The sequence below is a fragment of the Podarcis tiliguerta genome (genome assembly GCF_965153285.1).
Source record: "Podarcis tiliguerta genome assembly, chromosome: 12".
NCBI classification, from domain to species: domain Eukaryota; kingdom Metazoa; phylum Chordata; class Lepidosauria; order Squamata; family Lacertidae; genus Podarcis; species Podarcis tiliguerta.
The window spans coordinates 24,065,472-24,090,752 of record NC_139545.1 but is presented as its reverse complement, the minus strand read 5'-3'; the positions used below and the strand labels follow the sequence as shown (position 1 = coordinate 24,090,752).

At 44.8% G+C, this 25,281-nt stretch overlaps 3 protein-coding genes and 1 long non-coding RNA gene across 7 annotated transcripts in view; 1 reads left to right on the top strand and 3 right to left on the bottom strand.

The window, feature by feature from the left end:
- Positions 1-24,086, bottom strand: part of HOXA3 (homeobox A3) — a 52,144-nt gene extending 28,058 nt beyond the window's left edge. Inside the window, exons 1-2 of one of the 4 annotated variants that reach the window (XM_083405073.1) lie at positions 10,867-12,483; positions 10,279-10,385 (exon numbers count right to left, since the gene is read on the bottom strand). The gene's annotated coding sequence lies outside the window, so the exon portion shown is untranslated. Of the gene's footprint in view, positions 1-1,169; positions 1,278-10,278; positions 10,413-10,866; positions 12,484-23,944 lie in introns of those variants that run through there. The other 3 variants (XM_083405072.1, XM_083405074.1, XM_083405079.1) reach the window with 3 other exon arrangements.
- On the bottom strand, positions 11,398-14,917 carry HOXA5 (homeobox A5). Its single transcript, XM_083405163.1, has 2 exons — positions 13,951-14,917; positions 11,398-12,774 (listed from the first exon to the last, which is right to left on the bottom strand). Exons 1-2 carry the CDS (start codon positions 14,642-14,644, stop codon positions 12,524-12,526), a joined length of 945 nt encoding a protein of 314 aa, XP_083261289.1. The 5' UTR covers positions 14,645-14,917; the 3' UTR covers positions 11,398-12,523.
- On the top strand, positions 12,259-24,090 carry LOC310660505. The gene is made up of 3 exons (XR_014503451.1): positions 12,259-12,383; positions 21,586-21,653; positions 23,953-24,090. It is a non-coding gene; the product is annotated as an uncharacterized lncRNA (long non-coding RNA).
- HOXA6 (homeobox A6) lies at positions 16,859-25,256 on the bottom strand. Its single transcript, XM_083405203.1, is given in 4 exon segments — positions 16,859-17,442; positions 19,124-19,394; positions 23,945-23,947; positions 23,950-25,256. Coding segments are annotated over 4 exon segments (720 nt in total). The 5' UTR covers positions 24,139-25,256; the 3' UTR covers positions 16,859-17,185.
- Between the last annotated feature and the right edge of the window lie 25 nt (positions 25,257-25,281).

Below are 25,281 nucleotides of genomic sequence, written 5' to 3'. Positions count from 1 at the left end.
CTGACCGGCAGGGCCAATTGCTACGCGGTTGGCAGAGCCCGGATCAGGAAATGAAACGCTGGTGGACAAGCCCAGGACAGTCCCTGCCTGCCTGTCTTGCCTTTCTCGCGGCAGAGGCAAGGAGAAGCTGGAGATTCCTTTCTGCGCGCTCCAGACAGCTGCGGTCAGAACCGAAGTCGGCGCAAGCGGCCTAAAATTAGGCCGAGAGGAAAGCCTCCGGGCCATGCAGCTGTGGGCGAGGGGGCTGCTGCTTTGAGCGAGTTTCCCCAGTGAAAGCAGCGAGGGATCCTTGCTTGACATGCTAGGTCACCTAAGACTAACCACGCACGGTCGTTACTTCTTAAAACACCTATGTGCTACTTAGGGTCAAGGTGGTTTAGGCAGTGATCTGGGGCAGCCCAAAAGTGTATGTCGCAGGAGACGTCCTTGTGCGCTATCATGATGAGGGAACCAAGGGTAGTCCTTATTCCGGAATAATATATCCTCCTGAACACACAGTGGGAGTTTGCGCATGTGTGCTATTTCTGACCACAAGCATCAGGCCGTGGGTAGCAACAGTGTGAGCGAAGTGACTGAGCGCCAGCATTGTATATGAATCTGAAACCGAACATCAAACGCAGCGTACGGTTTCGCTCTCTGTATCTCCAGCCCTTACCAAGTCATGGAAAGCAAAGGAAACGCAGTGTCCCCCCGAGACATAAAAGGGCACCCGAGATCGCGTGATTTCGGGGGCATCAATGAGTGATTGGACGGTAGCAGTGCAATCAATGAGACCAGTCGATCCTATGAAAACAGAGACCACCTAATTGCAACTAGCTATTTGTTTCTCTCTGATACCGCCCGGGGGCTTTTAAATGTTGCTCTTTTACGATAATTTAATTATTTTTAAAATCTTCCACCCCGTGGCAAATTTGGAGCTGCGGGGGCATATCATTAAATAGAAAGGCCAATATAAAAAGACTTTTTTGAAAAAAAGGTGAATAGATTTTAATCAAAACCTCCAGCAGACTAGAGAGGCAGTTAAGATCAAGAATTAAGCCCATTCACATGCCTAAATAAATAAATAAAGCTATCTAGTGTCCAGGAAACAGTATTTCCCTTTAAGAAAGCGAGAAAGGGAGAGGAATTGGTTATTTAAAACAGAACACACTGTTATCTTTCACAAGTACCGTAAACATTGCAGTTGAGCGTCGTGAATAGTCTCTTCGACTTGCGTTACGATTGCTGGAAATTGATCCGTTTGCATGACAGGAAGGAAAAGGAGGCGATGGCCTGACCTGGGGGGGGGTGTAATTGAAATCTGGACATTAAACTAGCCTTTATCATAGTTTATATTAATTCAACCGCTTGGTAGGTCTAGTGATCCACCTTCGTTTTTAATATTTGAGCCTTTAGGGACACACCCATTTAATATAATATTATTATTAGTTAAAAATAATAAGAATTTGGAACTTGATAAAATGCTGCTCTGCCCTCTTCCCAAAGAACCAGTTTAGTTTTAAGAAAAAGATCCATATAATAGGAGTGTTCATTCTCATCGTGATTATTTCACTCGAAGTGTGGACTGATGACTTTTTCGGTTGTATCAACCGCTCATAGCGCTCATGTGGATGACGATTGCATCTAGATTAACCAGCTACAATTCTTTGTGTATAAATGTGTGTCAGTGCGCTCAGTAGGTCCCGTTTTTATGCTCTCGTTGAATTTCTCTTCCTCTACTCTGTGCGTCTCCCTTAAACTGCTGAGACCTTGTTCCACGATAACAACAATAATAGTAATAATCCTATTAATAATAATAATAATAAAAGTGCTGGTTTCCAGATACTATCGGAAATACCTCCGTCCTGGAAATGGCAAGAGCCCTCCCCACCCCCCACCCTGCACATCTCCAGTGGATATTCTATGTATGCAAAGCTTTCTCGAATGCACCATACACTGTGGAAGCAAATATGATGCCACTGGGAAGTGGCAGGCCGTAAAACACTCGCACACAATGCGGAAGTCAAATAGCAGGATCCAACACTTGGCTTTTTAACGCTGATTGCGCGCCTGTGACATTTGCAGGAATGACAACCGGCTCCAGACCCGTTTTTTGGTTTCAGGGAATAGTAGACCGGGATGCAAAGCTGCCCCTTTGGGGAGGTCTTTTGCTACTTACAAACAGCAACAATTAAGCCCATGGTTGGTGTTAAACGGCTAAAGCAAAGGCGCAGGGTTTTGTTTCGCTTTTCCCTCCCCCTTTTCTCGCACACGCTGAAATGCACGGTGCGATTCTGGCACGGGAACACTGCAAGATGCACCTCTGACATAAACACTATCAATTTCCCTTGAGATAAAGCGGTGCCCTTGCATCTGAGGGCGATAAATACCAGAAAACCACCATGCGTCAAAACCGCAGGTTATTTTTCCCCCAAAACAAAACAAGAAAAGAAACCACAACAATACAAGGAAAGCAGGTACCTTTTCTCTTTTTTTGTCTGCTGATTATTACCTTCGGAGAACGTCCCAGGGGCTGTTTAATATTAGCTCTCCTGATTGTATCTCAGAGCCTGGTCTGTTTCGCCCTGGTCAGCTTTCCACTGGGTGTCTCCTTTGCTCAGTTGCAACAAGCAATGAATACGATTCTAGAGCTGGGGCTGTAAATCTCCAAGGTGACCTAAGCTGCTCAGCTGCGGGAGCAGCCAGGGTTTCTCCCACCCCCCACCCCCACCTCCATGGGATTCTATCAGGCTGCAGAGATGGGCCTGTTCCTCGTCTTTGCGGTTTACATATCATAAACAAGAGCCCAGCCAAGACCACCAAGTTGTTATCTCATATGCGGCGGTTTCCACGTTCACCCTCCCCTCCCGCTCCCTCCAGAGATTTATGGCTCCGCGGAGCAAATCCCGGAACGAACCTACACCGAACCCTGAACCCTGGCCTCCTGAAACTGCTTCAGAGCATCGCCTATCTTTTTTTAAAAAACCACACACATTTCAGTGAGGGGGATTTCAGCACCAAGACCTCATCATCATCGCAGATCAGGGGAGGCTGAAGTTTAGCAGCTAACCAGTGAAGAACGTGGAAGATTGACCGAAATGAAAGTTGATGGCAAGATAAATCCCAGGTTCCCAAGAAACAGGAGCCGGTCTCCAAAACGGAGCAAACCAAGTTAAACGGATAAGAGGAGAGTGCCAACCCCGACTAGCAAGTTCAGAGTGTAAATATAGATGTGTGTGCGCGCGCATCGCAATCTTAGGTTGCGCTTTTATAGATAATCTATGCAATTAAACTTTCCAACTTGCCCACGCGCCTGGGAGGGAGAGAGGGAGCGAGCAAGCAATAGAGACGCGGGCGGGGGGGGGGGAGGCGGGGTGGCGGTGGAGAGCGACACCCGGCAGCCTGGCTTGAATTTGATTCGAGGCATTTTGAATATATTTAACCCAGCTTTCACTCTTGAATGCAAGCCTGCCCCAAGTTTCAAAGTGACCGAAAAGTGACACCGGGCGCATTTTGTTTCTTATTAATCTTACACATTGACAGTCTTTGTTAAATAACAAGGCGTGCCCTTCACAAAGCGACATTTTCATATTTGTTAGACGCGCTGACCTGAAGTTCACCTCGGCCTTGGACTTAGGGGTTTTTTTTCTTCCCCTTCCGAGGTCTTTAAGAGCGTCTTTTAAAAAAAATAGCAAGGGGCAGAGGGAGGCTCTGGGCAGGTCACTTATTCGCAAATGGGGAAGGAATCTTAAGGCGGCCGGGCGAGAAAACATGTAAACGTTGTGATAACGTAGCGGCTGCGTTTATCCTAAACTTCCTTTGAATCAGCAAAAGGTCCTTCCAGGGAACTGGATGGTGTGATGGAGTTCCTATTGAGTTCATTCTTGGGACAAGAGGTTGGGATGTTCTCCTCCCCCCCCCATTCCGAAATATTGGTGATTTTATTTCTAAGGATCTAACTCGTGTGTGTACGTGTGTGTGTATTTGGCAACTGGACTTTGAGGTCCCGGTCGTCCAGGACCGTAAATAAGCACAATTCTAAAGAAGGGGAAGATGGGGCGATTGGCATCTACATTTGAGGCTGAGAAGGCTAATCTTTTCAAAGGTCGCGTTTCGCACCAAGTACCAGTGTCTGTGCTGCGCTAGAGGTAGGACCCTCCGACTCTATGGGTATGACTCCGATCAAAGCAACAAAAGCCCACTGTGTCGTTTTTATTTTTACCTTTTAAAAAAATGAATGAATGAATAGAAACCAACTTGAGAAGGCAATACTTCTTCCAGATGCACTTTGAAGCCCTTCTGGAAATATTCTGTATTTGAAAAAACTTGTCCCCACTCCCACCCCCCGCCCAAAATTCCACCTTAAATGGAAGCAAAATGAATTGGCACTAGGAGTCCTTGGGAAAGAAAGCCAGGTTTCGCTTTGCTGCTTTCCACAGAGATCTTATTCTCTCTCTTTTTTCTCCCTCTATTTTTTTTTTAGTCAAGTTTTTCAGGACAGGAGGAGTCAAAGAAGTGTTGTCTTCGAAACAGTCTCCCTGGTCCTCTGTATATAAAAGGGACGTTTAGGCAAACATTCCGCCTTGCAATGTTCATGCTTCCTATAATTAAATTTCCAAATAGGCAATGCAGTATTTCAAGGGCAAAACCGAAATAGCAGAGGCGTGTTTTTAACAGTGTGTTGTGAATAGCATCCCCCCCCCACCTTACAGTGGTAATTTCAGTGCAAAAGCACATATAGGAGACACGGGGGGACGGGGGACGTTGCAAGAGAATTTTCAAGAGAAGGTCGCTGATGAAAAACCAAAATACATTGCAAATATGTTTCCTGGAAGCCCAATGTCCTCGCCTTATAATTAAAACTATTTCTTCTCGAACGGGGAGGTGTTCCCTAGCTCTTTGTGTATTTTCAAAGCATTGATAAAGCCTTCTAATAATAACTTGCTTACTTTCTCCTGCACGTTATCTCTGTTTCGACACCTCTGAAAGGAGCAATCTCTCCTATGTATTTGCTTAGTAATAAACCACTCACTGGATCTCTGGGAAATATTCTGTATTTCTTAGGACTGAAAAACGCACCTTCTCGGATTAAAAAAAAATACACAAAATAAACAAAACACCTGGCAACACAGTGAAAACGGAAAATCCATCTCAGGAAGCAATCCTACTCATAGCTAAATAAATAATCCCTACTTCCCTATTTGAAATAAATAGTTATTCAGATACAAACAGGCTTTGAAAAAAAAGAAGGAAAAAATAAAGCTTCATTGTGGCTAAATAAGGCGGCCAAAAGGGTGAAGCTATATATTTCTTATTAAACGTATAACCCTAAAGGATGGGGGGGGGAATGCAATTTGCATAGGGTCATTCCTTAACTTTCACTCAGAAAGACAGCATATCTGGACTTCTCCAGTATTGTCATGCTTGTATTTTATACTCCTGCGGGATCCGGCAGTGAGATGGTCATCTCAGTCTACTCGCTTCCTCAAATATTGCTATCACCCAGCGGGCAGTCTTCTGGTACCCACTGGGCAGTTAAGAACTCAACTGGCACCTCATTGAGCCTTTTTGAGAGGGCTAGCTGTGTTAGTCTGTTGTAGCAAAGCCGAACAACACACACACAAAAACAGAGTCTTGTGGCACTTAAAAGCCAGACAATTGTACTATGGCGTACGCTTCTGTGAACAAGAGTCCACTTCGCTGAGATTCAGAACTATTAAAATCCAATGGAAATTTCCGATGGACTCTGATAGGACTCGCACGAACCTTTAAAATGCATTGGTGGTGGTGCGTGTATGCGCAGTTGTTGGGGGTGGGGGGTGGGAGGAATGTGCGCCCGCATTCACCTGATGCATCTACCAGCCAACGATATTCAATGGGGGAAATGTGGTTGATAATTCAAGATGAAATACAACGTGCATTACTCTTTGAAAAGAGGGATTTTCTATCCTTTCCTCGGTAATTGAGGTCATTCAACCACTAGAGTTCACCTGGAGTCCATACTATGATACACGCCTAACTCAAAGCTATTTTATCTTTTGTGTTGATAGTCAAGATCTTGGCTATAACATTGACATCAAACTCTGTCTGGGCGCATGACTAAGAGTGGCGCACAACGTAAACTTTTGACCCTCAACTTTTTGACCTAGAGTTGTTACGCCCTAACCACAGAGATATACAAAAGCGGAGCAGCTCCTATCTCCTTAAAAGAATCTCCAGCTCTCTTGTTTGTTGCCATCAAGCCTTGACTGTTTCCCTTTTCGCTAAGATTTTAAGGGAATGCAGTTTCTGCATGGCTGTTTGTTTGGGGTTGTTTTTTTTTAAAAAAGAGCAGCCTCAACGGCTTCCATCACTGAAACCGAATTCTAAAATCAAACGCAAAGCCCAGACACCAGCGTGGGAGATTAACTAGATTATACTGAAAGGAAACGATGTGCTTTCCATTGGTAGACGTGTAAATTCTGGATGCGAAGTGGGGCGCAGTGACCGGGCAATTTATCCAGGCTGGCCATTGTGCCATCTTATTTATTTAATCAAGACCCTGATCCAAGGGAGTCGAGAAGCCTTGCCCACGGAGAGAGCAAGTTGACTGTGAACTTGGTCTAAAGCGAGCTCTGCTGGCGAGTTCTGGAGTGTGCAGATTTATCTTAGTTTCTGCATTTACTTAACCTGGCAATGAACTGCGAGGGCTGCCATTTATTATCCAGAGACAGACTTCACCTCGAGCAAGGACTGTTTCACAAAAACTGCAATAATTACCCAATAACCTTCATAACAAATATTATTATTGAAAAGCCCATTTCAGAGGGTTATGTGGAGAAGGAAAAGAAGGGGACAGGCTCCCTGGAAAGAGACGCCCTTCGGAAAACATGGTGTCTTTCTCTCTGAGATCACAGTGCATTGTTTGCGTCCAATATGCAAACCATACAGCCCTGTGGTTGTGGAGGAGCTGTTTCCGAGAAACGCTAGCCGCCAGGGAAACTACTAGGATTTTGGAGAATCGTGAAAACAAAGCCTGCGAAAAACAGAGGTTATGTGATCAGAGTGGATAGAAAGAACAAAAAACTCCCAAAGGCCGAATTATACAGATCAGAAAATCAGATGAAAGAGGGGAAGAAAGAGAGGGATTACAGGAAAGATGCAATCCAAGTGCTTATGTTCTCGATATTAGAATGTAATGTTGAAAGCTGGGCAGATAAGGGAGAAAACACTTGCAATTTCACTCTTTTGAAGACAAGGAAATTAATTCGTTAAGATAACGCCACTAATAATTTTCCCATGATGCTTTGTAGTGAGGGGCACGCGCAAACCATCGGATCATGTGACTTAGAAAAGCCATCTTACGCTTTAAAGAAAGTGAAGTCTTCCGACGCCCTTGCTATATACACACACCCTTGTCTAACCTTTAATGGCGCTGGTGCTTACATCTGGGCCAGCGAAGTACTTCTAAGGTTCAGAATTGCTCGCGGTAATTTAAGTAAAATAAACCATACAGTTGTCAGAGAAAGAAAGTAACAGTGATACGACAGTCACCACCATCAGATCTACTTGCACTAAATACACATACAATATTATTTTAAAATGGGCTTTACATTCCGGAGTTTCGGGTGGATGTGTTTTGCCTAGGTTATTCCGTAGAGTGTTTCAAGGTGGCATGACAGAAAACTAGAAATATTTTTAAATAGTGACAATTCCCATAGTTATTGGCATGTTCAATGAATTCATCTTGTGTTTAGGGGTTGACTTTTTTGTGGGGTTTTTTTGTGCGTGAGGAATTTTGCCTAGTCAGAAGAAAGTCTCGTTGAGTTCAATGGGATTCACTCCCAGGGAAGTGAGTATAGGATTGCAGCCTAAATGACATTGTTCACAAAGCTGTATGTGTTTCACTGGCTAGTATCCATTCAGTCAACTAGCAATCAGAAGGCTAGATCGCTAGGTAGCCACGGTAAAAGTTAACTAAGCATTCAGCTCAATGAATTGTTTTCCCCCAGTTATAAAATCAGACGGCATCAGGATTTCCCTATTCCATTCCTGAATTCTTTTGAATTAAATCCAACAGACTTCAGTACGATTTTCTTCTGCCTAGGTATGGAGCAGATTGACCACAACCTTCAGATAGCCTCATCCAAGACGATGAGATCACATCCAGCCCCGAATGAGCTTAAACTGGACCTTGTTTTTCACTAGGAAACAGAAGCTAAAGTTCAGTTCATGTAAACTGAAGTAGATTAGCACCTGGATTTCAGTGATATTTTACTTGGGGAAATGCCCCCTTGAAAGCCTGGACTCGAATTTCCGAGTAAATACTTTAGGAGTCCAACAATAGTCCCGATGGATTTTTTTTTTTTTTAGTGTAAAATCAGGTCCTTCCCTTAACTGTATTATGGATTTGTAATTCAGCCATCTGTTTCTCTTTAGCAGATATGCATTATATTTAAATTCTTAATTTTTCTACTGAAAAAAGTCTAGTCATGCTTTCAGACACGTGTATACGCATTGCTAACTATTTAAGGTGTAGGAAAGTAAATACCATGAAAAATGCCAGCTAGTATTAGCATTCGGTTCTGTGTGATTAATTCTGCCACATAGGCTTGGACTAAATGTATAATTAAAAACTGCTCCTCTCCACCCAGCATTGCTAGCGTATCCATATTTATTCAGGGAAATGTATAAAAAATATTTGAAGTGTTAAGATATATATTCACTTATTGCTGCAAGTTTCTCAACCTTCTAATATTACCCACCTATACACAAGAAAAAATATCCTTCATCAGAATATCTCTTTCCAAACAGCCACTAGGACAGGGCACGCTTATGTTATATTACGCTATTATATCTTCTGACAACACTGTCTTTTCCTCTGATGTCCAAAGCGATATAAGAGTGGGAAAGCATATTCTAGAACCCCACACGCTGATAACAATCTGTTGTTGTTTTTTAAAAGGCAGGAATTGGGGTGAGATCGTTTCAAACCTCACGTGGGGTCACCTCAACGTATGAGCCCATTTGTACGAGCCCCTCTGACTTTCTTTTTCAAAAAGGGTAGGGTCCTATCCTGCCAATTCTTAGTCACCTGCATGGCTTTTAGCTATAAGGCGCTCCAAAGATACAACTGATAAGACTTAAAAGCTGCTCGTGTGAGCAAAGATTTCCAGGATTTGGCTCTGGCAGTACAAAGAAGCTGAGAAGAAAGAAAAGGAAATAACAAAACAAAAAGAAGAAGGGCAGTGGAAAAAGGGATGCTCTTTCACGCTCTCTTTCAACCCTGGAAATTCAAAGGCTTAAAGTTGAATCCGGTCATAAAGTTTATTGCTGAGTAATCACACTCTAGTGAGAAGAGTCTACTTAAATAGGGGAAAAAAAGAATGTTGAAATAAACAGGCAGCTGGGGCCTACCCTGCAATTCCCAGCCAGTAATGTGTGTATGTAGATATATATACGGATATCTATATAAATGGGGTTATTTACTATCGCCTATAAACCTATGCGTATTGTCCTTCATAATTCCAAGCACTCCAATGACACGTAGAATCTCCTGTAAAAGTTACAGTCAATTTGTTCCTTCATGGGAAGGGATAAAGGAACCAGCGCGAAATGAAGACACTGGGGTTGTGGGGAATCTACGGTAAGGGTGTAAATTGCGTCTATATACACTCTATGTACACACAGAGAGGGACACCGAGAGAGATGTAGGTAGGTGAGGGTACTTATGAAGGAGAGATAAGTCTCAAAGAACCTTAACCACGTAAAAAGTCAGACTTGGAACGCACCTTCCTTGTCTTTTAGAGACGATAAGTTGGAAAACTTATCTTGGAAAACCTACGACTGCGTCAATTCCACACACATCCCGCCCCGCAAAGACAGGGATGCCCAGTCTACAGATATAGCCAGATCTATGTTCCTTTCATTAAAATATATTTTTTTGAAAAAAAAATCGCCTGCGGACTCTCTGCCCCCTCAATAAACAAAATCACTGGGCACGGAAAAGTTCCTGAAGCAAAGGAAGTCATTATCATTTGCCGTAGTCAAAGTAATTAAAGTTAGGCCTCAAAATCCATCTCTGCCAAAGTCGCTTATTGTGGTTTGCCTGGATTCGACGGATAAAATTTTTAAAAGGAGAGGTTAGATAAAAATGGGGGGGGGGAGGGACAACGGCCCCCCACCCACTGTAACCTGCGCCTTTCAAATATTATTTCTTCCCTTCCGAATCAACGGGGCAGCGTTAAGAAGGAGCCAGGCAACGACAGGCGAGCTCTTCACTGTACAAATAAACTTAAGGAACTTGTGCACGAAACTTACCTTAACTTGCAATGAGCCATTTTTTCAGAGAGTATTTGAGAACTTGGGGGAATGGATACTTCTGTACCTAAACCTGACAATTTGAATGGCCAGGAGGCGCACGTAGCCTGCAAAAGAGTCAAATGAAGTCCATCGTCAGTGTGATTATATGTTATGTGGTATATAATGTTGGATGACAACTCCCCAAAACCATAAAACTTACTTTAATGGCACCACGTGACTTTTTATAGCCAGTGAGCCTATCTGTCTGTGCTATGGATGATTTTACGATCTAATTCATAGACAAAACCCTATTCATTTGGCACCCAAATGTCATATAGCCGGAACTGGGGCTTATAAAGTTTACTGTTTTATAACTTTTAAGGGAAGGCATCAATGTAAAGCCGTCTGTAAATGTGCAAAGCTTTAGTTGCGCTTAGAAGCTCGGGAGAGTTAACCATTCAAGCCCTGGTGAGGGTAAGTAACGTTACATTTCCTAGCAAAAAAAGAGTAGCTGTAGCGAAAATAAATAAATAAATGACTGTTATGTCGAAGGGTGGAATTTATCCCCACCCGCCCAACAACAGCCACAAAACCCTTCCCCAATACCTTTTTTTAAGAGTGCAGAATAAGAAGGTGGGTGTATCTGGTTTATTTAAATACTCCCCCCCCCCCATGTTGGACTGGTGCTCACAGCTGCAAGACCTTTCTGGCAGATCTAGCTTTCTTTAACTTATGAGGATGAACCGATGGAGATAGTATAAAGCAGGTTCTGGAGATGATAATGTTGTTGAAGAAAGGACAGTCGTCTTCTTCTTCTTTTTTTCTTCCCCAGCCAAGAAAGAGCAGAAGTTTGGGGCATTCCTTCTCCCTCCCACCCCACTTTCCAAGACAAGGAGTTGGCTGAGGGTCTGTTATTGTGAGCCCCCCCCCCATCCAAAGAATAACTTTACAATTCCAAGGGATCTGGGGCAATCGTGTCTGCATCAACTTTGAATTTGGGTTAGGTCCTTCTCCAACTTTGCTCTAGTTAGAGTGATGAAGCTAAGGACATCTCCGTTAGGGTAGAAACCAAACTACCCGCAGAAGTAAAAACAAAAACCGGGGGTTCGATGGGGAAGAAAGAAAAGGGGAAAACCCTTACAATAGAAAGTTTATTTTTTTTCCAGTCAGTTATTAAAAAAAAAAAACCAGTTTCTTTTCAAAACCGATCACATTATTGTTGTTGTTGCTGCTATGATTATTATTATTATTGTTTGCTCAAACAGCCAGACTTTGACTCTATGTGTAACTTTGTTCACCAAAAGAAAGGAAGGAAGCTATAAGAGAGAAAAGGGGGGGTGGGAAATACGTTACTGAAGCTGCGCTTAATAAAAAAGCCACTTCTAAGACTTCGTGCAAAGAGAGTCATATACAAAGGCACAAGCAAAGGACATACTGTCTGGAATCACAGTTTTCGTCACAGATTCACTATTCACTACACGTTAGGACACGTTCCGTTTTTGTATTTCGTCATATTCACCTCTACAACAGCCATTAATGGACACAGGGAAATAAGACAGGTCGTTTCTGATCGGAAATCTCGGCCACAGCTTGGAGCTATACAGACACTGACACGTTTTGAACACACATGCACAGCAAAGCACAGCGAGTGCAACACACACAGAGAGAGAACATTGGGAGTCAAACAGGACTTGCAGGGGAGCCAGAAGGGAAGGACTTGAGGGGGAAGCGAACGAGGGATCTTTACTTTTGTGTTTGTCTAGGGTGTCTTCCCCCCCCCCCTCGGTTCCCCCCTCCCACTTTACAGTTACTTCAAGTAACACCACTCGCTTCATATAAATAAGTTAAAACATCTACATTGTCCCCCCCCCCCTTCAAGACAAAAGCCATTCAAGACATAAAATGCACGGGAAGCAGATCTACTCGTAACACGCGCTAGAGAGAGAGAGAGGGAGAGAGAGACGCGGGCGGGGTGGGGGCTCAATTAAAACAGGCTCAGGATGAAACGATGGGCGAGGGAATCTTCAGCCTCCCAGAGAAGTTGGAGCAAGTCAATGTGGTCTACAGAACGAGGGGCAGAAGGAGAGCGAGAGCGAGAAGAGGCTACTGACATTCCACGCAGGGTCAGCTCAATTATAATACTGCTCAGTTACTCGGGTTTTTTTGTTTTGTTTTCTTCCGGGGAAGGAAGAAGGAGAAGGAGCAGCAGCAGCAGCAGCAGCAGCAGCAGCAGCAGCAGCTTCAGGGCCGGGGGGTTTTCCTCTTAAGGGCGGAAGGCTCCTCCCGCCGCTGCCATGCTCATACTCTTCAGCTTGTTATCCTTTTTCCATTTCATCCGCCTGTTTTGGAACCAGATCTTGATCTGTCTCTCTGAGAGGCAAAGAGCGTGCGCTATTTCAATCCTCCGCCTGCGGGTCAGGTATCTATTGAAGTGAAACTCTTTCTCCAGCTCCAGGGTCTGGTAGCGGGTGTAAGCAGTCCGAGCCCTTTTCCCTTCGGGACCCCCTATGTTGTCTGCAACAAAAAAATAGAAAGGGGAGGACACGGTTTAGACCTTTGGCAAGAGGAGACGTCCCACCGCCGCCACCCCGGATCCTTCCTCTCCAATCTTCCTCTCCCTGATTTCCTTCTCTGTTTGGTATGGGCGTTAAGTTGGGAGAAAATGATCAACAAGTAGCTCTTTCTCCTCTCTCTCTCTCTCTCTCTCTCTCTCCACCCGCATCTATCTCTTCTCCCTTTCTCTCAAATAATATCCCGGGCTCTGAATTTGAGTAGCCTCCCCTTTGCCTCTTCTGAGGAATTTTACTTAATCTGGGGAGGACAGGATGGCAGCTCCCTTCTGCACCCCGATCCTTAACGTATTACTCGCAAGTAAAAGAAAACAAAACCATTTGGCTTCATGAGAACTTACTTCCTCCTGACAGTATGCTTAGGGTCGTGGGGAAGTTGTTATTAGAGTGAGTTTTACACAAACATAAACACCCAAACCAAGCACCCTCTGAAGTCCTGTCCCACTCCTGATCTGAACACACTTTATCTGGGAGTCACTGGGAAGAATTTCCAAGTGCACTCTGGACTGCAGGACTAACCCCCCCCCCAATTGCCCCCCTCCAACCTCCTCTCTTAAGTTTTCCCTCGACTTCCTTCCCTCCCAGAAAAAAATATTTCCCCCCCTCTCTCTTACACACACACACACACACACACACACACCACACACACACATTATTTACTCAACTTCTTTTTTGATATAATTAGTAACGGTGTTTTTCACTGGACGGTCCTCGTCATAAATTACAAGGACTGACACGCACTATTCAAGATCCCTCTCTCTCTCACACACACACGCTTTCCCCCTCTCCCTCCCCTCCCCCCAAATTTCAATTACACCTCACAGTTCGGGAGACTTAGAACAGTTATTAAAGAGAGCTTGGCTCGCCCTACCCCGATTTCCAAAATCCCACTTGCCTTTTCCAGGAGGGACCGGGTTTTTTTTTGGGGGGGGGGGTGTTTCCTCCGCATAGACCAGACAAGCAGGCAGAGGAGCACAGAGAGCAAGAGAAAGCACATTTCTTGCCCACCACGTTTTCTATTTTGCAAACAATCTACCTTCTCTCTCCCTCGACACACACTCCCCCCCCCTCTCCACCCCTCTCTCATACATAGATATTGTAATCCGGGCATGCTTTTTACCATGGCTTATGTGCAGTTTTCTCATCCAGGGGTAGATCTGGGGCTGTGGCGGCTGTGGAGCTGTGCTTTGGTCGTTCTGCTGGGGATTCGCCTGCTCGCTGCTGGCCGGGGCGTCCTCCTCGGTGCCTGGCGACGTGCTGAGCCCTTCTCTGCCTAGGTGGTGGGGGTTGTTGCCCGTGCTGCTGGCGCTGCTGCTGGCGCTGGTGCTGCTGCTGCTGCTGCTGCTGGCGCCGCTGCTGGAAGTGGACGAAGTGCTGCTCGAGTTGGCCGTGGAGTTTTTCACGCTGCCGCCGTGATGAGCGTCGCCGCTGACAGGCGAGGTGGCCGCCACGGCAGCGGCGGCGGCGCAGGGCAGAGGGTCAGGCGGAGGCGAGTGAGTGGCCCCCGTGGCCCCCGCCGCCGCCCGGCTGGCGTACCTGGCCTCGGGGGCAGCGCTGGCGGGGTAGCTGCTGCGAGCCCTCTCCGAGGGGCCCCCTGCCCCAAAGTGGCTGGAAGCCGAGCGGCCGACGCTGAGGTCCATGCCATTGTAGCCGTAGCCTCCGCCGCCGCCGCCGCCGCCGTACCTGCCGGAATGCATGTTGGCGGAGTCCCTGAATTGCTCGCTCACGGCACTGGGATCTCCATAATTATGTAACGGGTAGTCCGGGCCATTTGGATAGCGACCGCAAAATGAGTTTACAAAATAAGAGCTCATTTGTTTTTTTTGTTGATGATGATTTTTTTGTTGTTGTTGTTGGTTGGGATTTTTTTGTTGCTTTTTTTTTTTGATCGGGGGGCTTGATTTGTGGCTCTTTGCTTCGTTTTTTGGTGCGTCTATAGCACCCTAGCACAATTTATGATGAATTATGGAAATGACTGGGACATGTACTTGGTTCCCTCCTACGTAGGCACCCAAATATGGGGTACGGCTTCATATCACGTGCTTTTGTTGTCCAGTCGTAAATCCTGCCTGATGACCTCTAGAGGTAAACTCGTGCACTAAATGGGGGAGTTTGGGTGGATGCTGGAAGGGCTGGGGCGCGCGCGCCGGCGCGCGCACCCGGCCGCCAGCTCGCGACTGTCAGTCGGCCTCGTGCGCCACCCTCTGGAGGAAAGCGGGATCTTCATCTCCGCAACAACCCCCCCCCGCCCCAGCCAGGGGCTTACTCGCAAGTCTGGGGTCGAATCGAGGTTACAGCCCATTATAGCAAAATTATGGCATCTCTCACACAGTTCCATTAGTATGGACCAATTTTTAAGGGCTATCGGCTCCAGATCAGAAAACCAGCAAGAATTCAGAAGCATAGGGGAGAAATAATATATTCAATCTTTCCTTTTCAGTAAGATTCCTTTTAATCTTGCACATTCCTTTATTATTTTCTAACATCCCCCATTCTGCTAGAGATTCCTTACAAAGAAAAGCTATATAAATAGAGAGAGCCATATATATATATATAGGGATTTCTTTTGCAGGAGGAAGGGAAAAGACAAATTATTATTGAAGCCAATTAGAGGAAAGCAATAAACCCCAACATTCTAGCAACAATTACTATGGTGTCCTTTTTTCTCAGGCGCTTGAAAAACCAGGATAAAAGGGGTGGCGGGGGATCGATCGCTGTGTATTTTTAAAGATCAGTGCCGATTTCAAAATTTCCTACAGCTGAGCTGTTCTCTAAGCCTCTTTTAAACAGCCTGGAACTAAAAGCAAGCAAACCCCAGTATCATTTTATGACACCATGGAATATTCTCTCCCTCCCCCACCCAATTTCACAACAACATATATATATATATATAATGGTGGTGATCTTTTGAGGGGTAGGTTTTCACTATTTCACTTTTATTAGTATTCAGAGTCATTTCCCAAAAAGTACACTTTTCATAGTATCGAAAAAGACCTTTGCATTTCCACATATACACAGAGGACGCCAAACACACTTAATCGCATATATAAAGACACATTTTCACTGTCACTGTTATTTAAAGCAAACCGTGCTTGCGCCGCATCCTTCTTCCACACATTCTCAATGAAAGCATAGAATAGTAGCTACATTTCGACTTTGCTTCCATCACCATCATAATTTACTGTTGTTGTTTAGAAATTTAACCAAATGTGATGGGGGGGGCGTTGGGGAAACAGCCACGATTCAGTATTCTGCCTGCTGCTTCAACAGTACTCAGAAATCAAAGTTACCCTCGATAGTCAAGTTGTGTTTATGAGCGTGCATATACGTGTGTGTACACACACACACACACACACACTCCTTTAATTCGAATTCTACCCATCTCTGCCTGCCTGGAGATACTTCTCCCTTCACTTGTTGTGCTTTTAATTACAGTATTTTGAGCTTTGTGGGGTTGTTTTTTTAAATGCAGGCTTTTGCTATTTAAAACAGTACGCAAATATGTGGCCATCTTGAAACATCCATAGCGGTTCATCAACACTTCAAGGCTGTATTTAAAACAACAACAGAAAAACGTTTAATCTCATTATTGAAATTTCCCCTTTCCCTATTTTTTTTTTGATAGGGTTGGATCCTAACTATATATTTCAATCATATGTACAAGGAAACACGCTTTTCCTAATCTGTACTGTAATATTTCGGTGACATAAAGTCCCCATAGTGGCAACTTTAATCATGGAGTCTTTTTATTTTTTTGTTTTGTATTTTTTTTAAAAAAATCCGAATGAATAGGCTCAGGTCTGAGGTGAAAAGGAGACGAACAATGGCACCAATCTATCCCGAGTTAGCAGCAAAGACATAAATAAGACGCCTGTACATCTCTGGCCGTCCTAGAATATGGAGGTTTCCCTCTGAGCAAGCGACCGCCGCTCCCCCTTTTTTTGTCCACCAATTTCCAGTCTTTCATATTAACACCGATGCTCCACTTCAAAGTTTGTTTGGTGTTGGGTATTTTTTTTTTTTAAAAAAAAGAATCTTGATACCATCTGAAGCATATCCTAGCCTACACTTTGGAGACCTGGTTATGTGCACCACTCTCTTCCATGTCCATTTATCCTACCGATCCAGAAATTCACAGTTAATTGCAAATATATATAGATATATATAAATAGGTATATATTTTAATCAAGCCTTTGAAAGTCGTCAGAACCATTACAATACGAATTATATCTATATATATATATATTCCTGGAGGAACATAAGAGGGGAGGGGGTAAGGGGAAATGTAAAGAGCAACTAATGAGAGGGTATGGTGGCAACTCCACACCCCCCCCCGCCTCGTTGTAAGCATTGTTTTACTCCCCTGACTTTTCCTCTGTTTCTTCTCCCGGCTGGGTGGAATTGATGAGTTTGCTTTCTTTTTTCCATTTCATCCTCCTGTTTTGAAACCAGATTTTAATCTGCCGCTCAGTGAGGCAGAGAGCGTTCGCTATCTCAATCCGTCGCCTCCTGGTTAAATATCTGTTATAGTGAAATTCCTTCTCTAACTCTAAGGTCTGGTATCTGGTGTAGGTCTGCCTGCCCCGTCTGCCGTGCGTTCCGTATACTGCACCTATGGAAGGAAAGACAAGATGGTCTCAGTTGAAGAGGCCTTCGTGCTTTCTGTTAACAATGGAGGAAAACTGCTTCGAGCTGCGCTGGTGTGTGTGTTCCCCCCCCCCCCCTCTCTCCCCCACCCCCAGCCCATATCCTTGCATAGGAAGATATAACGAGATGCGTGGGGAAAGTTCAGTCCCTTCCTCAACGTTTCCCGGGTTAAATATTTCCCAGGGATATCTAGTTGGTAACAGAACTTTGGGAAGCGAACGTTCGTATTGACGTCGGGGCTAAAATTCCGCGCTCAACACGCAGAAAATACCCTCATATGGCACGCAAACGGGCACATATGCAGACGCTGTGACTGACTCTGTGTGGGGTGTGTGACATTTCTATCTCGCTGTGGCGTCGGCAAAAACTCAGGCTGCAATCCTATACCCATCTACCTGGGAGTAAACCCCATGGAACTCAACAGGACCTACTTATAAGTGAACATGCCTAAGATTACTCCGATAGGGTACCTGGGCAGGATCCGGACAAAGTTAAGCAGCTCCATTGGTTTTCAGAGGCATACTCGAGCAGGCGCACGTCCTTAACTCTGCTCTATTTAAAATAAGTGCGACCTGAAAGTGCTTAACTTTGCCTGGACCACGACCTTTCATAATAATTAAAGCAACAGATACCAGTTCCTGAGCTCATTTATTTGCAAGGCCATTGATTTCAGTAAAGCCTACTTCCAAGTAAGTGCTCTTAGGATGACAGCCTAGAAACGAAGTATAATTACAAAGAAATAAATCCTAATATGCATTCTAAAAGCAAGAAGCCCCCACCCCAAAGTCTTATATTTACTGCAGTGTGGTGCCCCCAAAAGAAACAAACTCACAACGGAGAAGGTAAACTTATGTAGGAAAAACCTGAATAAAAATGCGTTGTGGAGTTTAAATTTTGCATGTCTTTTCCTCTCCTTTCCAATCTTTTCCTTTAAGAGGGACAAAGGATGGAATTCTGATCCATTGAAATCAATGGGAATTTGGCCATTGATCAAGTTTCCTCTCTTCCCACCTCCTCCGCCCCCAGTAGATGATTTGTGTGCGTGCACATATTACTGGAAAACGTGCATTCAGTAGCTAATACTTACACACTAATGAGTGGGTGAAGGGAGGGGGAAGAGAGAATCTGTCTTGCAAATATATGGAGCAGTCAATACAGAGGGCATATTCCTTTGCATCAGTCTTTGGCTCTCATGGAAGCGGGCTTCTTTTAATCACGATTATTTCGTACTAGTAGCAGCAGTAACCACCAACCAAGCCTTACAACGAGCACCAGACCTTAGTACTTTATACCGAACTGGCTCTCAGGTATGACTGTTTGGCATTGCAACCTTTATCTGCTGACTCAGACTTTAGGCGACCTTTCCTTTAAAATAAATAAATAAATAAATGCATACTTTTTCAAAGGAGCCCCCCCACCCCACTCGACCTCACCCCGCCCAGCAAAGTGTCAGGATAGAGGAGAACCTGGAGGGGAATCTCAGCCTACCCATTTGCTTGCAGGTGACACTGGTCTTCATAGATCCAGTTCACCCCCCTGCAAAAAACCCCTCTCATATTCCTCCATCCTCCCCCAAAGCCCTTTATCTCTCTCCCCCCTCACCTTCACTTTCACCCCCACCCCTTGCTTGCATCCCTGTGACTTACCAGCGCACGAGTTCATCCTTTGCATCCAAGGATAAACAGGGCTGCTGTACTTCCGGTCGCTTCCTTCCTCGTTTAGGATTTTGGCCGGCCCGCTCTCGGGCTTGTACTGCTGGTCAGAAGCAAAGCAGGGCAGATAGTCCCCAGGGTGGCTGGCCCTTTGCTTGCCACTGCCGGAGGGCGAGGAGGCGCCGCCCAAGTCCTTGTCTGGATAGAAGCAAGAGGCTCCATAGTCATAGGATGCCCGGTTGCAGGCGATGACCGTGTTGGTGGACTGTTGATAGAAGCAAGGTGAGGAGTAGGTCTTGTCCTGCAGGCTGCCGGCCCCATAAGAGGCTGGGAAGTGCCTCAGAGCCTCGTACCCAGCTGGGTAGATGGGGATCTGCCCGAGGAACGACTCCTGCCCATTAGGCAGGCTCCCCGGGAAAGTGGGATTCACAAAATAGGAACTCATTGACGCTCCCCAGATCCCGGACCGTGATTTGTTGTGTATTAGTACATCTGGCTATAACTATTAGTAGTCATCGAAGTGGTTTGTTTCTGGATGGCCGAGCGCCAAAAGCGACAGCAGCAAATAGCACCAGCTGATGGCTCGGCGACCAATGAGAGAGCGGCGGAGGGCCCTTCTCCCCTGGGACCCGCCGCCACCGAACCAGCAAAGTTACAAACAACACCCCCCAGCCGCCGTATCTCAGCCGCCGCCGGAGCCCGGCAGATGGATGGCAACTTGGAAACAGCGGTTATCGTCCGCTGTGCCAAAAAGCTGGAGGCGGGGGGAAGGCTAGAGAGGAATTGGTGTGTGTGTGTGTGTGTGTGTTGTATAGATAAATAAATCAAGGTGATTGTAGACACCCAGAGCACAGCCCCGCTGGCATCTGTAAGCAAAAGAGGCACCTCTGCAAAGTTAGGGTGTCTAGACTGAAGGCGTTATGAAGCAGCACCCAGGAAACTCCCCATTGATTCTCCCGCTAGGACCCTTCAGCCTCCCCCCTCCCCGGAAGATGAAAGCAAGGCAGCCGGTTGGTTGATTTATGTGGTATCTAAGAATTTTAAAAATATAATAAGAAAATGTCAAACAAGTTCGAAAACGGGAACTTCTGCTCACTGACCGGATTAAAAAGAAACCACCTCAATTAAAAGCTTCAATTATTTTCACATATTCCTAGTCTGGGGCGGGGCGGGGAGAATAAGCTTAGTCATACAAGGCTTCCCAAAAGGTTTCGATTCAGGTAATAATAATAAATAATAATAATAATATCGAATACAGCTTAGCCTAGTTTTATTTGGTTAGTAAAAAAACACGCGCGCACAGATAAGTCTCTCAGCAATGATTCTTCTTCTTTGAGCCTCTTGGTGGCTGAGGAAAAGCATCTCGTCTGTTAAGCTTGACCCAGACAATTTTAATAGTAAATCGGAAAGCAGGAAAGAAGTGAGGATGTCTCGACGTGGTTGTTATTGTGTGTTGGCAGTGAGTGGTTTTTTGTGTTTTTTTGTTATTGTTTTTGGCAAAGGAATCCTCTCCAAAGTAGCTGAGAACACGACATCAGAAGCTTTGAAAAGGCTGAATCATTCCGGCAAGGACAGGCTTGTTTTTCTTGTTGACATTTTTTAACTCGTCAAGGAATATATCTGCAGCTTTAGTCCTTGTTTTTGTCTCCGTCTGGCAGGCAGAGGGGAAACCCGTCATGGCGAACTCTGCACAAATACCCTTTATAGCCAGTACTTTGGGTGGGGGGGGGGCTGCCCCTTTTCATCTTTATATTTAACCTGGCTGTTGTGGACTCCCCCAGGCATCACCTAGCAAGCACCACACTGTAATCCCTCCCCCACAAACGTGGTGGAAATTTTAGGGCGATGAAAAGAAGGCGGTACGCCTAGGCCTAAGGTAGCAGAGGTACTAATGCTAACATCTGATAGATCCACGCTTTTAATACATTTGATTCATTTCTAAGCACGTTTACTCAGAAGCAAGTCCCCCCCCCCCCAGCCCATTAGGACTTTGGTCCCAAGTAAAGTGTCTTTAGGACAGAGGCCCACAAAATGTTTTCTGTGCCAATTGCCTGGGTAGCGATTTACACTTCCCTCCACAGACTCGGGTTTTTGAATGGGCGCTTTAAAAACTATCCCTCAATTGGCTTGAAAGCCGTGAGCTTTGTCCCAGTTGCAATCTGGTTTGTTTCATTTCCGGAGTCCCATTACGGGATCTATAAAACAGCAGTAAGTTAAAACGTCTCCCCACCGTGCGCATTGTTTGCGCCCCTCATCGGGGTTTCACAGGGAACTCTCGATTACCTCCAATAATGGCGAGTGCTTTCAAAGGACTTCCCCAATCTTTCCGCTAAAAGGTTACCTATAAATGCAATCGATAGTATAGGTGGGAGAGCTCAGAAGCAGAGAAACAGGAAGCTGGCCATTCGCCGAGAACAACACAAAATGAGTAAATCACGTTTCAAACATTTTTACAGTGCAGATAAATAACGTCAGGATGCACAAGGCACTCGAAAGTGGGAAACTTCATACGGTTGAAGGACAGGTAAAACATTTCTTCATTCTCTCTTAAGATTTTCAGGAAGTTGTGCTAAGGTTTCCCTTCCCATCAGTTTTAATGAACCAAAATGCCACTCTCAAATCATCCTGCAAAGACCAGCAGCCAGTAAAAATACAAACTGTAGGGAAGTGTCTGTAAATTCAGCGCAATATAACGAAGGAATCTCCCTCATTTTTCTTTTACTCACCAAGAACCAAATAAAGCAGAATTTAAAGTAGAAAAGTGCATGCAACGCTCACCAGGTCTCTCAACGAGGTTATTTAGCAAGATGCAATGTAATAATAATAATAATAATAATAATAATAATGTCATGGTTGCATTCCAATGTACAAAATATATATATCAAGGTCTGCCAGTAGAAAAAGTCGCCCCTCCCCAAGCTAGAGGTTCCGAGACCCACATCTGCTAAGCAGAAGCCTGGCCATAGACTGCAGCTTCTCAAATGAACCCAGACAAGCTCCCGGAGACACATTCCTAACCGAGCAAGGTAAACAGCTGGAGTGGCCCCGTTTAAAAGAAAACATGCAAAACTCCAAAACTTTTTTTTTTAAAAAAAATATATAGCAGTACCCATCGATTTAAAATGTGTGACTACCCGTTGAACAGTGCGAGGATTTCCCCCCACCCACCCCCTTTGCTCTCGGGTTTTCATTCAATCGAAGCCATAAGTCAAACAAAGTTAGAATACAGGTGCGGGGGGCAGTTACCCTCTTAAGCTTAAAAGCTCCGTTTCCCTAAGGTATAAATCCACTTGCAAATCCTTCTTAGGTTCAGAGATGTAACAGAAAGCAACATTTAGCTAACAGCCGCTAATCCAAACAGTTCTCGCAATCGCAGCTATTGTTTAGACTGGACGTGTTAGTAGCCCTTCCTGGTCCTTCCAATTCACCACGCCAAAACATTCAGTTCAACAACAATATCTTTCCGGGGTGTCCCCTTCATATCCCGTCTGTCACGTAATTTTTTAAGCTCTTGCGGGAAAAGAATCCTTAAAGCGATACGGCTTGAGGTGGGCAACTGAAGGCCGATTTTTACAAATAGAGTTTTCCAATGGAGAACCACCCGCTACGTTCTGCGGGTGTGTGTGCGTGTGTTTGGATGTGTGTGTGTGTGTGTGATACTGGCGGTTGCCCCAGCTCACTCTGCGTGAGTACCTCCTTCAACCACACAGTGGCAGCACTGAGTACACTCCACTTGGCGATAAATAATCCGACATTCACTGCGGTTGCAGTCAGCCAGATACTGCAATGCAATGCACACGTAATTCTTTATCAGCTCGGAGAAGTGGCGCGGGGGGGGGGCACCCATCGTTCTGAACACATAAGATAATTGCTTCTCATCTTTAACAACTGAAATGAATATTTGAAGATATGCAATCCGAAATATTTTCCTCCCAGAAAACCATTTTAAGGAGACGACACAAAATGGGCGCATCACACAAAATTACGTACCCTTACGAAAATATTGCTTCACCACATCCCTCCACCTATACCAATTTTGAGGATAATTTTCTATTATTTCATTAACCTGTTTTTCTCTCACATCCACACAAACACTCCCCCCGTCTCCACCAAACAAAAAGCCGCATTTTGTGATTCTGAAGTAAGCTTCCTTATTGCTTTTAATCCTTAGTTATCATTAAGGAACAAGCTGCATTTCGGGACTTAAAAAAGCTCCTAATGTTATCCAGGCGCCATACGATATCCGTGACTACCATGCTATTGTACGTACATCTTCATCTGAAGATGGAGCAATCCAGTGCATGCATAATCTATCTTCTGACGTTACCGGAATTAATTTCCACCTAACATCTAAAATGAAGCGATAAGTTCCTAAACTCTCTATTTACATCGACAGATCTCGTATCAACAACAACCACGCATTAAACACACAAAAAGTCAAAAAGCACCCGCTTTGCTAAAATACACATTTTAGAAGCATTCCAGCTCTGCCTTACTATCAACGCAGCATTTAATGAGACGGTTTCTAAAATCTCCCGTGGCTTCAAAAAAATACAGGTTATTCTTAAGCAAATGTAGCTGCAGCCGGTGCTTAAATAGCATATCTACAGGCTCACTAGCAGTTCTGGTCTGTTTTGATTGCTCCCGGCACAATCCAGGAAGCTTAGAGAGTCAATTGGCACCATCGCACCTTTGGCGGATCAACATTCTATGTCTAATCTGTTTCAGAGAAGGATGCTGATTTTCCAGGTTTGTCTAGTCTAATGTTATAACCGGGGTTGCTTGCTCATGCTGGTAGTTCTCTGAATTTCTCACCTTTTTAGGTTCTGGCTTGCAGGAGCCCCTGCTACTTTGACAGCTGTCGCTTTGGCTGCACCGGAGACGAATCGCCCTCCTTTTGGTGCCAGAAGAAGCAGGAAATTAGCCAGGTTGCGAGTTGAAAATCTGCCACTCCAGCGCTTTGAATCCAATATGCCACACCTTCCGGCGGAGGAACTGGAAATTGCCATCCAAAACCTGCGTTCTAGGCGACTGCCTGCTCTGAACCTCCATCCACCCGGCTCCCTATTGACTTACAAAGGACAAATGAAAATCGGGGGTGGTGGAGGTGGGGGGGACGACTGAAAAGCCAGAGAGATCCGAAGCAGGACAGAGCTGAGCAAAAGAATGCAGCTCTATTCTCGCCAGGGAAATTATAAAAAAGTTCATGTTCACGGTTGCCATCCACATGACCACCGGCAACCAATGGAGGAACGGAACCACTCATAAAGTTGTATTGCAAAGTTGTAAATTTTCATAAACAACAACGGATTTATGGCTCTTTCCTCCTCACTAAGAAAGAGGCAGGACTTAGAGAGGCGCCATTTTACCAGAGAGGCAAGCTCTAGATTTTTTTAAAGGACCCACAGTCTGGACAATTTTTGAATTGTATTTTATAATAGGGGGAATATTAAAACTGTGCCACACGCTTTTAACAGAGCAGCAGGAAATCTGCCCTTATTCACTCACCACTCTTATTTATCTTTCCATATATATATATATATATATATATATATATATATATATATATATATGAGAGATAGCACTCAGTTTTGCTTTAAATGAATAAAAAGGGGGCGGGGAGAAAAATTGCTCGTAGGAGAAATATTTTGGGAATATGCTATGGAAATAGGTTCTATACGTGTTATATCTTTGCTGGTGGCATTGTCGTTAATTCCGTGTTCTGGGGGCTACCGTGCACCCTACAGACGGCGCCTTAAAGCGCCTTATAGTCATTCCATTCCAGAAATTTCAGTGACTTTCTCTCCAAAGTGCGGACTACGCCAGCCTATATATACCTCGCCAGATGCGTTTGAAAAAAAATCCTGAATTAGTTAATTAGGACCTACTTCGAAATCATATGTATGTTTTCCTACGAACCAGTAGACTCATCTTAAGCAAAATCTCTATTTTGTATCCCCATTATACTATGGGGAAGGAAGTCTGATTGGAATCCACGAGATTTCCGCCCTAGTAATATTTGGGTTGCTTGCTGGGTGGCTAGCAGCCCGCTCGCTCATTCTTATATATAAAGTAGATCACTGTGAGAGCAGATCTTAGTGATTATATTAACATTTATTTCCAAGTACCAGGTTGACAGAGTTATCGTTAGT

Coding starts and splice junctions, on each gene's coding strand:
- HOXA5 (XM_083405163.1), bottom strand. CDS start 14,644: ATGAGCTCTTATTTTGTAAACTCATTTTGCGGTCGCTATCCAAATGGC. Junction 12,775..13,950: donor AAAACTGCACATAAGCCATG/GTAAAAAGCATG, acceptor TTTTTGTTGCAG/ACAACATAGGGGGTCCCGAA.